The sequence below is a fragment of the Prionailurus viverrinus genome, chromosome C2 (assembly GCF_022837055.1).
Source record: "Prionailurus viverrinus isolate Anna chromosome C2, UM_Priviv_1.0, whole genome shotgun sequence".
Taxonomy (NCBI): domain Eukaryota; kingdom Metazoa; phylum Chordata; class Mammalia; order Carnivora; family Felidae; genus Prionailurus; species Prionailurus viverrinus.
In genome coordinates, this window is record NC_062569.1 from 21,985,170 (window position 1) to 22,002,977 (window position 17,808).

The window sequence follows — 17,808 nt, forward strand, 5'->3', positions numbered from 1 at the left end:
ACAAATACACACAGGAGCCCCTGGGAGGCTCAATCAGTGAGGCCTCTGACTTGATTTCAGCTCAGGTCATGATCTCATGATTCATGAGCTCGAGGTCCAGTCGAGCTCCACTGACAGTGCAGAGCGTGCTTGGGATTCTCTCTCTACCCTTTCTCTCTGTCCCTTCCCTCATGCATGCATGCGTGCTCTCTCTCTCTCTCTCTCAAAAATAAATAAACCTAAAAAAATACACACAAACTCAAATATGTGAGTCTCTATGTATATTTATACATATATGAGAGCAAATAACAGGAAATCGGGCATAAATCTGAAGTAAATCTGAGCAAAATCTATATGGGATGTCCTTTGTTACTAGTCTAATGACTTCTCTATAGGTTTGAAATTATTTCCAAATAAACGGCTTTTTAAAAATCTTTCATCCCCACCCCCACCCCCCGCCAAAAAAAAAATCTTTCATTCACTTGCAATTTTTTTTTTTAATTTTTTTTTTCAACGTTTATTTATTTTTGGGACAGAGAGAGACAGAGCATGAGCGGGGGAGGGGCAGAGAGAGAGGGAGACACAGAATGGGAAACAGGCTCCAGGCTCTGAGCCATCAGCCCAGAGCCTGATGCGGGGCTCGAACTCACGGACCGCGAGATCGTGACCTGGCTGAAGTCGAACGCTTAACCAACTGCGCCACCCAGGCGCCCCATCATTCACTTGGAATTTAATAATCAAATATAAAGGACCCTGTTTTCATTCCAAATAGTCTTCCAAGGACATGGCACAGAGCATCGATATAATTTTCCAAAATTGGCCAACCCTTTACTTGTGGGAAAAGCTTGCACTTTTTGGTGGGCCATGGCTTCCCCCAGGGTCCATCGTGTGCAGAGGACAGGGGGAAGCGGAGGGAAGGTGTGAGCCAGAAGACTGGGGGGACAGGGTCTGCTCTCTTCATGTCTCTCCAGGAGGATGTACCTTGGCACCTCTCAGTGCAACACCCAGGGTGCCCCAGAGAGACCTGCCAAAGGCCTGCTGCCAAGGATCACGGTGCAGCTGTTGTCTTGCTGGGAACAGGAAGCACACTGTCACCATGTGCTGTGACCCTCTCTAAGCTCTGGCTCCGTGCATCACTGGCCTGCACTTCTCTTGAGGACAGCCTGCCCGTCCTCACATGCCCTGCAGTGTGAACAGGCAGCAGCTGGGCGGGCGGCTAACATGTCTCCGCTCCCTTGGACTGGAAAGAAAGCAAACAGCACAGCACCCGTAGCGTTTGTAAGCTGTTCAAATATATTTTTTTTGCTCATGGGAATTTGAGGTCAAAGCTAGAAGAGGTAAAACAGATTCCTTCAATGAAACCTTCTGAATTGACTAACATCTAAAAGTTTATAATTTACAAGTGGTTTCCTCTTTTGTAATCTCAGATCTGGATGGAGAAAAAGAGAAGTTTAAGATTAAGAGCCCTTTAGATGAGTTCAGTCCAATATATATAGAATATAAGACACATATGTATATATAAGTACACTAGCAGCCACTTTTAAAAAGGTGAAATTAGGGGTGCCTGGGTGGCTCAGTTGGTTAAGCATCCGACTTCTGCTCAGGTCATGATCTCACGGTTCATGAGTTCGAGCCCCGCGTCAGGCTCTGGACTGATGGCTCGGAGCCTGGAGCCTGCTTCCGATTCTGTGTCTCCCTCTCTCTCTGCCCCTCCCCTGTTCAAGTTCTGTCTCTCTCTGTCTCTCAAAAATAAATAAATGTTAAAAAAAATTAAAGGGGCGCCTGGGTGGCGCAGTCGGTTAAGCGTCCGACTTCAGCCAGGTCACGATCTCGCGGTCCGGGAGTTCGAGCCCCGCGTCGGGCTCTGCGCTGATGGCTCGGAGCCTGGAGCCTGTTTCCGATTCTGTGTCTCCCTCTCCCTCTGCCCCTCCCCCGTTCATGCTCTGTCTCTCTCTGTCCCAAAAATAAAAATAAAAAACGTTGAAAAAAAAATTAAAAAAAAAAAAAAAATTAAAAACAATACATAAATAAAAGGGTGAAATTAATTTATTAATACATTTTATTTAGCCCAATATATACATTATTCAACATGCACTCAGTGTAAAAAATTATTAATATTTTGCATTCTTTTATAATACTAAGTCTTCAAAACCAGTGTGCGTTTTACACTTTCAGTGTTTTTCAATTCAAGCTAGCCACGCGTGACTAGTGGCTACTGTTTTGGACAGTACCGGTACAGATTTTAAACTGTGAAAGCTCCCCTAAATGCTACCAGCCATTTTTTAATATTAAGGAATTCAGTGAGTGCTTATCAATGAAGGAATAAGCCAAATTATGCCCAAGGAACTGAATATATTAGGAACTAGAGAAAAAGTACTTAACCTTAGTCTACTATAGGAAGCCTACAATACACTATTATATAGTTATATAATCATTTATTATATATCTTAGATGTATAATTAAGAATAATTATAGTTATGCAAGGAACATTGCAGTACAGCTCCAAGAGGCCTTTATTCTCTCCACCAAGTTCTAGACAAGTCAAACCTTGGGGGTGAGCAGGGTTCCCCTGGAGGAGAACGAAGGAAAGGCACTGTGGGTGTTGTGAGCCTCTGCATCCACAGTAGAGGTGGGAGAAAATAGAACCTTCAGAGGGGCGCCTGGGTGGCTCAGTCAATTAAGAATCCCACTTCGGCTCAGGTCAGGATCTCACAGTGTGTGGGCTTGAGCCCTGCATCGGGCTCTCTGTTATCAGCATAGAGTCTGCTTCAGATCCTCTATCCCCCACCCCTCCCCCGGCCCCTCTCTGTCCCTACCCAGCTCATGCATATGCGTGTGCTCACAGGCTCTCTCTCAAAAATAAATAAGCATTTAAAAAAAAAAAAAAAAAAAAAGACCTTCAGAGAATATGGACCAGCCTGGTAGCCAAAATGCAGCAGAGACGGGGCGGGCAGTGAGGGCTAGACGCCAGAGGCCCAACAATCCTCAGCAAGAGCTGAACTTCACTCTGAGAATAATGGGAGGCTCAGAGGGCCTAAACACGAGAACGCTTAGCTCAAATTAGATCACTACTTTCTTGGGACGCTGAGTGCACAAGGATGGAGCTGGGGACTCCAGGTGCTCCTGCTACAGAGAAGAAACCTGAATTCAGGGAAAGCTGGAAGGAGGCACAGGCGAGAAAAGCAACAGGAAGGACTTCATGATCCAAGGAAGGTAGGGAGAAGTAACTCACATGAAGCGAGCAGAAAAAAAATTACCAGATGTATCTATCCCCTTAACTCCTACTGCATACCAGACTCCCAGCTCCTGACAACTCTGAAACCTATGTGTAAAAGACAGCATTAGAAACACAAGGGGGCCTGGCTGGCTCAGTCGGTGGGGCACGCGACTCTTGATCTAGGGGTTGTTGGTTTGAGCCCCACATTGGCTGTAGACATTACTTACAAAGAAAATCTTTACAAACAAAACAAAAGGGAGAACACCCAGCCAGAGAAACATGCTGACTTGACCCAGATGGCTGGGTCGAGTGTGCTGGGCCCCCTATTTCTATCATTTGGCATCTACACAGTACATTCGTAAATGGGAACTAGAAGTGATTAACTGGTGGAGGTCTGTGCAGTGTGGTAAGGCTGAAGAAAATGTGTTGGGTCAATGATTTACCTGTGATTTAAATGTCTGAATTAGTCCATGAGGAAAACACTGGTAGTCCCTTCATACTTCATGCTATTCAAGAAAATAAGCTCTAGTGTAATTGGTTAGTGCTAGTCTTTACTTTCCTTAGAAAGTTTCCACTGTAAATAAGCAAGTAAGCAGAGGTAACCATAGTAAAAAAAACTGTCAATTTGTACCACTGTAATGTTTAAACACGAGTGTATCTGTGTGATATATGTGTCTTTATCAGGAAAAAGTGATGGCACGGGAACAGTAACCAAAAACCTCCTACTTACAACTGCAGAAAACTATCATTAGTCAAATTTAATAATCAGTGTATCCTGGCAGAGGTCAGAACAATGAACTTCAAAATGACAACAAAAATTCCAATTGTGTTTGATCACAATGGAGCATTTCCTCCTTCCCGATCATAGAAGCAGACTGCTATTCAATCAAATAAGCAATCCCCAAATAAGGAACTTTTATTAATACTAAAATAAGGAGAAATGTGTGGGCCAATGAAGTGCTCTGTTAAATTTCTGTAATCTGAACTTGACTGTCCCAATCTCAAATGACAAATAATTTCAGACAATGGACTCGAATGTTGCCAGGCCAGCGCTATCCAAAGGAAATATAATGTGAACCACAGGTGTAATTTTAAGTCTTCCATTTGGAAGACCATTTTCCATTGGAAAAAGAAACAGGTGAAATTAATTTTAATAATATATTTTATTAACCCAATATACTTAAAATACCATTTCAACATATAATCACTATTAATGAGATAGCTCATCTTACCTTTTTCATACTAAGCTTTCAAAATGTGGCACGTATTTTATACGTACAGCTCATCTTAATTTGGAGTAGCTATATTTCAAGCGCTCACTAACTCAAGTAGCAAGTAGCTATAACGTTGGACAGCATGGGTCTAGACTACCCATTTTATTCTGTGGATGAAAACTCCGAATCACAAAGGGATTGGGAAAGTGCTGTGCCAGGCCTAGAATTCTGGTTTCCTAATTCACAACTGAACATTCTTTCCACTTGGCCAGACTGTCAGTCCTATGTTTTGTACCCAGGAGACAGGGAAGAGTGTCCAATGACAGGCCAAGGACACCTGGGAGAGAAGTAACTGTCAGGAGACCGCATGAAACCAGAGCTCACTGTCAAAAGAAAATGTATGGCTGAACCAAACAGTATCGGACAGCAAAGCAACAGAACAGACATCATCTCAATCGATAAGCCTGAAGGTTATGTGTTGATAAGCACGGGAATGTTACACGTTGAAACATGTGCATGATCACTGGGGACTAAATCCACCAGGCTCAGCATAGTGACTGTGGAATCAGAATGGTGTACACAAATTTAAATATATTTGAGAATTCAGGCCATCATTTCTAACAGAATTCCTTATACCCTAATCTCTACTGTTGGCATAATTTAATCTGCATAAATAGGAAAATACATGTCAACTTGATTTAAATACTCTGGCAAAAGAAAAAAGTGAGGGGAGAGAAAATTGGCAAATTTTAGTAATTATTAAAGCTGGGTGATGAGTACAAGGCACTTATTAAACTATTCTTCCTACCTTTACATACTGTGAACTTTTCCAGAATAAAAAGTGTTTTAAAAGGAGTATAAGAGAGAGGAAACATAACCTCAGAAAAAGGTTTTCTAGAGCCCTGATACTAAGACCAAAAAATAAACTGTGAGATTCTGCCAATAATTCTAAGAGCACTTGAAAATGTACAGACATTTCAATTTTAGAAAAGCACACTGAAGAGAGACAGAGGTAAAAGGGGTGGGGAGGGAAAGGACAGAGACGAGGAAAAATATTTTTAAAACACCAACAACCTCAATACCCTGAGAAAATCACTGTCAGCAACTCAACATAATCCTTCCAGATCCTTTCCTGTTAGCATATATTGAAAAAAAAAATGTCATATCTTCTAAACTGATAAAATGAGATTATACTCATGATGCCATTCTTAAGTCAGCATGCCTTCGTGGGAAGGACCACCTTCCAAGCAGTTCTCGAAGGGTGCAGCGGAGGGCTGGGCACGTGACAGATGCTACACCAATCAGATCCTATCCGCCAGGGATGTAAATCCTCCTAAGCTGATACTCTCGGGGGCTGGGCAGATGGAGCTGAATCATCCAGGGGGGGTGTCCTGGACAGAAGGCCCACAGATTTCTGCAGCTGAGATCCCTGAACAAGACTAAAACTGGGTCTCCCTGTGTTTTCAGCTTCTGGAAGCTACCTTCTTATAAACACTGTTTTCTTATTTAAGCTAAGCAGAACTCCTATCTGTTGGCCGAAGTTCAAGAACTCTGGGAGTATGGTAATACTACCACTAACAGCAAGAAGAGCTAAGAGTAATGCATTAATTTGCCAGGTACTGATCTAAAATTTTTATGTTTTATCTCATTTAATCCTCACAACAATCCTATGATATCAATACTGTTACTAACTCGGTTTCAGAGCTGAGAAAATGGAGTTCCAGGTAAACTGAATAACATGCCCCACTCACAGCTACTGGTTGTAGAACCAAGATTTTATCTTGGGCTGGTGGATCCTTAAGTCCTAAATTATAAAAGCTCCAATTAAGCTACTTTATGACTTGCTTTTTTCATTAATGATATGTTAAGAATGTCTTTCCATATTGGAAAATACATCATTTTTAATAGCCATATTGAATTTTATAATATAGATTGTCATAATTCAAGCAATTATCTCCTACTCTGGGATACTTAGGTTGTTTCTAGTCTTTTAATATCATGAATAAAGCTGTAATAATGTTCTTTTAGTTTTGAGGACACATCTTGCTTTACAAATAGGTTAAATTTCTGGCATGGATCTGCCAGGTCAAAGGATATGTACTTTTTCCCCTATTCTTGATTGTGTATCAAATAAGGGTATTTGTTTTCAAAGCTAGTTGAGAAATATAAAAGGGAACAAAGTTAGCTTTTCTTTGTAAAAGGCCATTTCTGCCTTTGGGCATTCATGTGTGTTTACATGCTCAGAATGGAGACAATCTGCTCAGCTAAGAAAGAAGGCTCTGTTTTTAAATGTTAATTGATGTAAGATAATTGGATTTCCCAATCAATACCAAATACAGTTCAAGCACAGTGCTTAAGAAGTTCCTGAGCCAGCTTTTTATTGCATCATATTTCCTGAGGCAAATTCTAAAGGGCACTTGCTCTGGGATCAATTGTGGAAAAGGTAAGTTATAAGCAAAGGTGTTTCTGTAACTCTTGGAATCCATCCTTTGCACTGGTTTTTTCAAAAATCAGAACTTACATTATTTCAGACACCAGTTATACAATGATGTAATTATGTGTTTATGGTATGTTTATTTCTTTTGTGAGATCAATGTTCTCTATTTCCTTTCTCAGAAGGTTACTTCAGTGCAGTAACTTCCTGGGAGGATCACATTATCTACTTTTCTGCTCTGTGAGGATTGAAATACTCTCCAGCTGAGTACAAAATAAAACTTCAGACTCGGCCTGACATCACGCTACCTTGAAGGCTGATGCTGCACCGTTTCATATCACCAGGAAGCTCGAAAGAAAGATGATGTCAGAAAGAAGCCACCTACTTACAAATGGTCAGGGGGAAAAAACTGCTTCAGTGACCAGGCTCTGCCCAGAACAACCCTGGACAGTAAACTGAACATGCAAGACGTTCTCTGGGAGACTGGATAACCAAAGCGGGAAAAGTAAGTATAATATTCCAAGATGGTCCTTTATGAACTAGAATTTTAATATCTAGGGAAAACTACCCGTTAACTTTTATCTACCCAAACCAAATACAATTTTTAAAATTTTATCTTAAAACGAGTATCGAGACAAGAACATATTAGCACAGTCCAGTTGAGTAACTCTGGCAGAGCCTATCTTTCCAAACTGACAATGATTATCTTGCCAGGGATAGATAAGAAAGTTGAAAGGGAGAACACAAGTAAACATTCACCAAACACAACCCCAGTGAAGAAAGAGCTACCAGATGCAAGAAAATGAACATTATAAAGATAAAATGAAGCACTTCCAGCAAGTTCAAGGAATCAGAAAATAAAATAATAAAAATAATAATAACAATAACGATTAGACAAAGACCCAGTTGGTTGAGGCTTAGATCCTGGAGATCAAAGACCTTCAGGCTCCCATCAGAATGAATGAGGACACATTACACTCTATTCTAAGCCGCTCAATGGCCGTGGTCCATCTTATCCAGCAATCCCCCAGTGGAATCCAGCTCTTAGGGAAGGGGGGAGAGATGGATAAGGATTCAGTGCAAACAGTGCAGAGCTTGTCTCACATGAAGCAAATTCATGAGACTAAATAGACTCTTTTGTTACTGCCTCAAAAAGAGGTAAATAGCATGCGAGTTTGGTTAACCCACGGAATTCAGTAAGTTAGAACTTTCAGGCAACGAGGACATCGTTCACGTTCCCTTGAAGATTTAGGAACTCACCTAGGGCATGGCTACAACTCCGGCAGGATTCTGTTAGACTGACAATTATTTGCTGCAGATCAGCTCTGGGGGGAGTAGGAGAAGGGTTGGGGTTTTTCCAGCCATTACATTTACAAGACTCCTCGGCCTAAAAAGGGAATAGAGAAAATCATGTAACAAGCAGCAATGGACTCAACATTTTACGTGAGATCAATACACACTAGTTACAGGACAGCTATCCTCCCCGCTCCTGACTTTGTAACTTTCGACATATGCACAAGAAACAAAAACAGAGAAAAAGGCAAAGGGAGTGTTTGAGCCAGGCATTTTGTGTTTTCGTAGTTTTTTTGTTTGGTTCTTTTCTGCTGGCTGGAATGTGAGTGCTGCAGCTCAGACAGCAGACCCATACACTTTGGTACCATTGCCCCAAGCAAATGTCCATGGAGTGGTCAGTTCCTAGGGAATCCATGCAGAAAGCTTCCCGAGGCAACAAGCCAGATTCCTGAGGTACCTGGAACACAGCCGGGGCCTTGGCCATGATTGAGCCTTGCAGGTTTGAAGGCCCCCCCGCTGCAACTCTGTCCCAAGGACCAGAAAGGAAACCCGCGAAACTGAGGAAGTTAGCAATCTTAAGGACTTGAGGAGGGACACGCCCAGGGGAAGCCACATTTGCTGGCTTCCAAGTCCTTCCAAGTAGGCTCCAGCTTTAGAAAGAGAGAGGGTCTCACCGTGTAGTCTGGGATTTCTACCTATGTTATTTCTGAGGTTTCCTGAACTGCAACACTATTATTTATTATTTTGGCAACACTTACTAGATATCTTCCATACTCTCCACGTTCCCCTACCTTCTTTGAGAACAGTGAATACAATCTAGCCTTTTTATAGTAATTTGGGTTATAAAATGTAGGACGAGGGATAGAAAGATATCAACTATTTTCAAATGTAAAAATAGCATGAAACATAGCTAGCTGATTGCGGGTGAGAGCCTTCTATGTACACTGTCCAATATGTAACCACTAGCCACATGTGACTGTTGAGCACTTGAAATGTAGCTAGTCCAAACTGAAATGTGCTGCAGATTTACATACCAGATTTAAAACACTAGTGCAAAAATAAAATATCGCATTATTAATGTTCACACTGGTTACATGTTGAAACATTAATATTTTAGGTGCATGGAGTTAAATAAAAGATATTAAAATTCATTTGACCGGTTTCTTTTTACTTTCTTAATGTGGCTACTGGAACATTTAAAATTACATATGTGGTTCACATTCTACTTCTTGGGGTAGCACTGGTCTACAAAACATCGCATAAATTTTTGTGCTCAGGCTTTGTGTTCGATCTTTGATCAGAGATTTTTTTCTTCCCGCTTCCCACCACCTCCCACCCCCCAGCCCACAAACCCCACAGCAGATGGCTGAAGTTAGTAGAAGTCTAATTTGTAGAAAATTGGAGAAAGGCTGCTACCTTAACCTCACACAGAAAATTCTCCAAGACAGGGACAGTTTCTGAAGTGTGTGCACATATAGGAGAATAAGAAATGAAAGAATACATAACTGGCAAGGCAAGAAGGGCCAAGGTGAAAGAAGGAAAACGTGTTTCTACAGATAAGACCCTATGCTTTTGAAGATAAGTCCTTTGCAGTGGGCCCTGCGAATGCTGGCAGGCCCAGCCTGACTGCTTCTCACATTTTATCACATTTTATCATCCATGAGGATGGAGAAGGCAAGACCAAAAACAGCAGCTTAACAGCACAACCCCCAATGAGTAGTAGCTCAAGCAACCCTCTTATGTTTGGCCAGGCATCAGGAAGGATCTGACTATCAAACCCTACTCTTCACTTACTAAGCTGAACTGGGCCGTGAAATTCCCTATAATGAGCCAGCCACTTCTTCAGAGACTGGAAAGGTCTCAAAGAGCCATGTTTTTGGAGAAAGACTCTCATGACAACTTCCACCCAAGAAAGCACCCCTATAATCTTTGTAGGGATGGAGGAAAACACCCCCATTGTGGACCATTCCTCTCCTAGCAGTGGAATAGCTACCCAAGGGACTCCCACGGCCTCTGGCTTCTCTGAGCAGCTGCCCTTTCCAAAAAAAAAAAAAAAAAAAAAAACTCTTGGTAGAAAAAGAAAAATGATGACAATAGTAGCCCCAACAAATCGATTAAATACAGCAGGACAAATCTAAAAGGAAAAATAGCAATGGCCCAAAGCCTTTCAGTTTGCAGAACTAAATTCCAAGCCAAAGAACTACTATGCATATTGAGTCATTCATTGAACAGTATGTATTGAGGGCCCACTCTGTGCCAAGTACTTCTGCTAAGTATGGAAGGAAAGAACTAAAGATCCTGCCCTCATGGTGATGACGGATGGAGCAAACAGGCAACACAAATTAACGAAGTATATAGTATATTAGAAAGTGACAGTGCTATGGAAGGAAAGATGAAGAGATGGGAGAGGGGGTGGGGGATAGGATAGAATCTGCAATTTTAAGTAGCCTTTTTGAGAAAGGAGCAATAAAGCAAAGACTTGAAGGAGCAGAGGGAGGCGACCATTAGATGTCTGGTGGAAGAATATCCCAGACAGAGGAAATAAAGCAAAGTCAAGAGTGGCTGGCTTGATCAACAAAAAGCAAAGACCAGCATGGCTAGAGCACAGTGAGCAAAGGAAAGAGCTGAGCTGGAAGTAGGAGGAATCCTGCAAAGCCTCAGAGTTAGTAAGAAGGACTTCAGCTTGGTTACTTGACCTGTCGTGTCTCCCTCTCCAACAGGATCCTCTGGGCTTGAAACAGGGATAGGGACAGAACACAAGGACATGAGCCAAGATGTCTCCAAACTCATTTGTTTCTTTCATTTTTTCCTTTCCTCATTTGTGTAAAGCCTTCCCACTTTCTCTTTTCCTTTAGCATCACTCATAGAGGCATCCATTTTTCTGTCACTAGTTTATGTGAGCAAATAATCCAATTTCCTTTCACTTTTAACTTCCAATCCAGGATCAACTATGCATTATTCTATTACACAGGGAAGCACAATAACTACTCATACATTCCAGAATTTATAAATCTCTTTGCTTATCTAGATAGAAAGGAACTCTACTCTAATACCTTAACCAAGGCCCAGCAACAGAACAAAGGATTCTTCTGAAACTACCAAAAGATGCCAAGTTGTCTAGTTAAGAGTTTCATCACTTAGCCTTTCTGGCAGTGACAACTTGCCCACAAGAACATGCCCCTCGCGAAGGACCTCCTGCACCCATCCCTGGAAGAGCAGGAGAGGAAACACAAGAAGCAGCGCCTGGTATAGAGCCCCAACTCCTACTTCATGGACGTGAAGTGCCCGGGGTGCTACAAAACCACCACCGTGTTCAGCCATGCACAGACGGTGGTGCTGTGTATGGGCTGCTCCACCATTCTGTGCCAGCTGACAGGAGGAAAAGCAAGGCTCACGGAAGGATGCTCCTTCAGACGGAAGCAGCACTAAGTGCACCCTGAGTCAACGTGAGTGGGGAACTATCCCAATAAACAGATTTTGCATACGTTCAAAAAAAAAAAAAAGAGTTTCATCACTTACTAAGGCCCAAGATTAACTTTAGGCTAGAGATCAGGTGGGTAATAACAAGTTCAAAACCCCAAGGAATTATGTAATCTGGGATTCTGTCCTCATTCACTTTAGCTTTTGACAAACGATGGATTTTGCATCTGGGCACATTAGCAACGACAGCCTACATCTCCTTCTTTGGCAGGTTGTCTATGGGAAGGCAGGAAAACTAGTAGGAACTCTGCATGGACCAGAGTAAGACTAACCACTGCCAGCATTTGTAACTCCAGATTCTCAGAGAGACAGTGACCCAGTGGGACATGAATTTCCTTCATTATGAGGAAGCCTGAGAAGCCAACTTGCTCTGAACTGATCCAAAAGTATTTCTAGCCTATGTACTTCACCTCTACAAGAGACATCAGCCTTGACAAAACACTACTCCGCAGTTCAAAGGTAGGAGTCTACAGGTAAATCTCTCCATACTGTGCTTGGGGCTGAAATCCATGGGATCACGCCATAGCTAAGGCAGTGTTGGGAATGGATTATCTCAGAAGACAATGCTAACGGGGAATGTTTTCTCTGTATTTGGACGGTGGGTGGGAAGAATGCAGAGGGAAAAGAATAGACAGAATGTGAACCTTTCCTACTGACTCACGCACTGGCTACGTATTCATTCTTCAAACACTGAGCACTACTACATATCAATCATAGGACCAGATACAGAAGACACACAAGAAATTTCTCCAGAAATAAAAACCTACCCCAGTGGTTCTCAATGTTAGAGGCACACTGGAATTACTGGAGAGCTCTGCTAAGCCTAATACCACACCTGGCCCTAGATCAATTAAATCAGGATATCTGGGTATAGATCCCAGACATCAGTATTTTTTTAAGCTAGTAATTCCAATGTGTAGACAAACTTGGGCATCTCTGATCTAAAAGGAAGAGTTACTAGTAATGGATCCATTAAAAACACACACACTGGGGTGCCTGGATGGCTCAGTCGGTTAAGCGTCCAACTTTGGTTCAGTTCATGATCTCATGGTTCGTGAGTTCGAGCCCCACACTGGGCTCTGTGCTGACAGCTCAGAGCCTGGAGCCTGCTTCGGATTCTGTGTTTCCCTTTCGCTCTGACCCTCCTCTGCTCACACTCAGTCACTCTCTCTCTCAAAAATAAATAAACGTTAAAAAAAATAAAACACACATGCATACTAATAGGCCACGTCAGGAAGATCTATACAGACAAGGGGCTTTTCAAGTGGGAGGAGAGAAGGGGAACAAGAGTTCATTTTAGAAGGGAAACAGCAGATGTGTGCTTTGGAACATACTTCTTACCCATCGCTTCATGTATAGCGAAATATGTAGGTGCCTGCTTTCTCCATAACATTTCTATGTAATTAGAGACCAGTGGTACTCTCCTGAGGCTGGGTGACAGAGGAGAAAAGAGGGTGGTTAACATCTTTGTGTCAGAATTTTCTAGGATTTTTATGAAGGGATAAAAGAATATGTATAGTTTAAAATTCAAAAATTATCACTATAAACAAATACATTATAAAATTACTCCTTTTGGGGGGGGCTATCATTTATAGATCTCTGCCTGAACCTTGCCTTTTTTAGTCATGATATTTATCTTAAAAATTCAGCCTAGGGGCACCTGGGTGGCTCAGTCGGTTAAGCATCCAACTTCGGCTCAGGTCATGATCTCGTGATTTGTGAGTTCGAGCCCCACACTGGGCTCTATGCTGACAGCTCAGAGCCTGGAACCTGCTTCAGGTTCTGTGTCTCCCTCTCTCTCTGCTCCTCCCCCACTCATGCTCTCTCTCTTTCAAAAATAAACAAACATTAAAAAAGAACTTTTTTAATAAAAATAAATATTCAGTCTAAATTAAAAAACAAAGGTTGAGAATCATCGGCCTAGAATAGAGAAGACTTTGGGACTGAATCAAATAGGTGATGCATACCTATTCCTCCTGAAGCTCTGCTCAGGAAATACATTCTCAGATATTTTCCCAGATAGCTGTATGGAAAGAGACGAGATCTTCTTGCAGCAAAATCTAAGAACTAGAACATTCTTTCAGGCCTTCCTGAACAGCCTTCCTCAGACTCTGAAGAAGCAAAGAGGCCAGGGATAGAAAAAAGGGGCCAGGAGTTTGAGGCTATCCACCGTCGCAAAAAAAGACTGGCAGGAAACTCAGAAAGAGTTCTTTCTGAGCACTCCTGCAAGGGCTCTTTCCCTTTCTCCACTACCCTTCCACACCCTGCCCTCAACCCAATCATAGCAGCAACAGAAGGAATGGAGGCAAACTCAAGGTCAGCAAAATGTTTCAGCTTAGGTTGAAGTTGGTAGAAAGACCACAAGTGACAGTATACAGCATCAATGCCATGGTCAAGAGGAAAGGACTTGCAATTAAAGAAATACAATTTCAAATCTTAACTCCAACACTTACTATGTGAACCTAGGGCGAATCACTTAACCTCTCCAAGCTTCCTAATCTATAAAATGGGTTTTGAAGTACCTATCTCACAAGACTGTTGGAGGTATTAAGCAATTAATGTGGGTAGATGCTGAATAAATGGAAATTGTAACAAAGATTACAGTGGCACTGATAATGATAATATGCTAGGAGTATTCTGTTAGGTGAAAGGTGAGCAAGGAACAAGGGCTCTATAAATCATGAGGAACTATGACAGTTAATACTTTAATTTTTTTTAATGTTTCATTTATTATTGAGAGAGAGAGAGAATGAGCAGGGGAGGGGCAGAGAGAGAGGGAGACAGAATCTGAAGCAGGCTCCAGGCTCTGAGCTGTCAGCACAGCCCAACGCGGGGCTCAAATTCGTGAACTGAGAGATCATGACCTGAGCCCAAGTCGGGCGCTTACCGACTGAGCCACCCAGGCGCCCCGACAGTTAATACTTTAAAGCAAGGACTTGAAGAGGATGCAACCAATGGAAGTAGTTGGAGGACACTGGCCTCAATCACTATGAAAGAGGTTACAGATCTTACTGAATAAAAGACTGAGCAGCTTATAAGTTATGTAAAAAATTATTTTCCTCAAAGAATAAATCAACTCCATGTCCACTATAGGCGAGAACAGTGGGAAGTCACTCAACAGCTCACTGGTGATCTCGGTGGACATTTTTACAAAAAGCAGAGGTGAAGAGAAAATGATGACCGGGTTACATATACACAATCACCCAGTAAGTATATAATATATCAAAATCCATGGGATATGGTCAAGGCAACATTTAAAGGAAAACATATACCCTTAAATGCATATACGGGAAAAAACATGAAGCTTGAAAATAAGTAAACTATTCATTCAACTCAATGATCTAGAAAAAGAGTAACAAAATAAACTCAAGAAAAATTGACAAAAGGAACTTACATAAAAAATTTTTCAGGAAATCAATAACAAAGAAAATCATATACCTAACCAATATAATAAATGGTTGATTTTTTAAAAGACATTAAAAGAAACAAACTCTTGACAATTCTAATGAAGGCAAGAAAAAAAGAACAATGAGAAAGGAAATACAACTACAGATTTATTTTACAACTATAGGTAAGTACTCTGTAGAACTTTATACCACTAAACATGAAAAACTAGATGAATCAAGTGACTTTCTAGGAAAATATAAATTATCAAACCTGATTTAATAAGTAGTAAAGTTTTCTAACAACCCTAGAAGAAAACGAAAAGGTAGTCAAAGAGCTAAAAAAAGGCTCCAGGATCAGATGGTTTTATAGGTAAGTTCCAGTTAATTCTCAAGAACTATCCAAAATAAATATCATGTGAACCACACATAAAACTTTTAATTTTCTAGTAGCCACATTTTAAAAAGTAAAAAAAAAAAAGTAAAATTAATTTAAATAAACTTATTTAATATAGTATGTCCAAAATATTACCGTTTCAACATGTAATCAGTATAAAAACACTATTAACATGACATTAATATATGATAGAACATTTCCATTCAGACCAGCCACATTTCAGGTGCTCAACTGTCATTTGTGGCTGCTGGCTACCATACTGGGCTCAGGAGAGATTAGTCCTTTGTATTGTAAACTGTTTCAGAGCGTTAGAAAAAGACGCACACTCACATGTCACTCTACGAATCCAGTATAACCCTGCCACAAAAACAGAATACAGACAGCAAAACACACTGAAAAAATCACTAGCCCAATCTCACAAAAAAATTTTTAAAGAAAATGGAAATAAAATATTTGTAAATTAAATCCAACAGTACAACTAAAACCATGCATTTTGACTGACACCTAAGAACTAAGCAAAGTTTATCACAAGAATGCAAAGATAATCACTGCAAACAAATTACATTAACAAATTAAGAAAAAATAATTACAATGGATGCCAAGGAAGCTTTTCATAAAATTCTGTATCAATTTCTGATTTTAAAAATTTGCCAACTTGCCATAGAAGAAAATTCTTTTAACTCAAAAACATTATATTAAATAAAGAGATACATTATTCCTATTAAAGTTACCATAACAAGGAAGCCCTCAACACATCCACTGTTCAACACTGTCCTGGAAGTAGATAAAGACTGTAAAAATTGGTAGGCAATTCTTAGAGATTATCAAAACTTATACAGAAATCAGTAAATTGACTAAAGATCAACATATAAAAGTCAGAATCTTTTCTCTATGTCAGCAAGAACCACTTAGAAAATGTAATAGGGGGAAAAAAGATCCTAATAGCAAAAACCATCAAATACTTAGGAATAAATCTTCAAGGAGATGAGTAAGATCTGTATACAGAAAACTATAACTTTCTACTAAAGACTGGATAAATTTCTGTATTGAAATGAAGAAATATGCATTGTTCGCATGACAGGATGTAAACGTATTAATTTTACAATTTACAATATGGTAAATCTGTAAAGATAGCAATTCTCCTCAAACGTATAAGTTCCATAAACCAGATCAGTTCAAAGAATATACACTTATGACATATATAACAAAGTATTAATATTCAGAATTTATAAAGATCATCTATAAAACAAGAAGTAAAAAGCACAGTCTGACAGGGAAAAATTTGCAAATCCAGATGATTCCAAGAAAAACGGATGCTAATGTTAAATAAACCTATACAAAATGGTCAAAATAACTAGTAATGTAGAAATGAAAAAGTAAAAGCCCCGTGAGGTATTTCCTCATACTAATTAAGTTGGCAAAAATACAGAAAAAGTTGACATTGATATCTAAGGTTGACCAAGATGTGAGGAAACACACACCCTCATATAACATGTGTGGCAGGAAACATTGGTACAGACTTTCAGAAACCAAACTGGACTGTTTGTGCCCTTTGGCCCAAGGGCACTACTTGGAAGCTTTCCTACAGAAATACTCACATGTGCTCAATGATATCTGTACATCATTTATTAGAGCAAAAGAAAAAATATATGTCAGGTAAAATCTGATCATTAATATAAGAATTTATAAAATTATGTAGATTGGTGCCACAGACTATTATGCCACATTTATCAATATAACTAACCGCGTAGACTTGGGACCCCTCCAGGTCCCAGTAAAAGGCAGAAAAAGCAAACTACAGAACAATACTAAGCATAATCCAATATATCTTTTAATAAAATAAGAGAATATGCAATTTAAGCATGTAATATGTATTTGGATATATACAGAGAAACTAGACGGATACATACTTATGGAGGGGGGCAGAAGTGGGAAAGGGAGAGGGACATTCATATTGTACTTTATCATTCTTTTTCTATTTTAAAGTTTATTTCTTTGTTTTGAGAGAGAGAGAGAGAGAGAGAGAAAGCAAATGGGGCAGACAGCAAATGGGGGATGAGAGAGAGAGAATCCCAATCTGGCTTTGAGCTGTCAGTACAGGGCCCAACATCGGGCACTATCTCATAAACCCTGAGATCATGACCTGAGCTGAAATCAAGAGTCAGATGCTTAACCAACTGAGCCACCCAGATGTCCCCACACTGTACTTTATATTTTTCTCTACGGTATTCATATTCATGGGTTGCTTGCTAATTTTCTTTAACATGAATTCATCTGAGGGGAAAATATAATTCCAGAAAAATATCCAAGGACCGTAACAGAGGCTCAGTATAAATCAGTCATGGGGGAGGAAGTGCAGAAACCACATCCTTATCACAAACCACATTTAAGAATTCAAGGATCCAAAACTT

General features: G+C 40.4%; 1 protein-coding gene and 1 pseudogene across 2 annotated transcripts in view; one reads left to right on the plus strand and one right to left on the minus strand.

Moving 5' to 3' along the window:
- KAT2B (lysine acetyltransferase 2B) overlaps nucleotides 1-17,808 on the minus strand; it is a 102,821-nt gene that overhangs the window by 62,523 nt on the left and 22,490 nt on the right. The window contains exons 1-2 of one of the 2 annotated variants that reach the window (XM_047875631.1): nucleotides 12,959-13,041; nucleotides 8,105-8,231 (exon numbers count right to left, since the gene is read on the minus strand). In XM_047875631.1, the coding sequence (XP_047731587.1) occupies nucleotides 8,105-8,231; nucleotides 12,959-12,970 (139 nt within the window). In that variant the 5' untranslated portion in view covers nucleotides 12,971-13,041. Of the gene's footprint in view, nucleotides 1-8,104; nucleotides 8,232-12,958; nucleotides 13,042-17,808 lie in introns of those variants that run through there. The other variant, XM_047875629.1, reaches the window with a different exon arrangement.
- LOC125175244 (40S ribosomal protein S27-like) lies at nucleotides 11,280-11,634 on the plus strand (annotated as a pseudogene).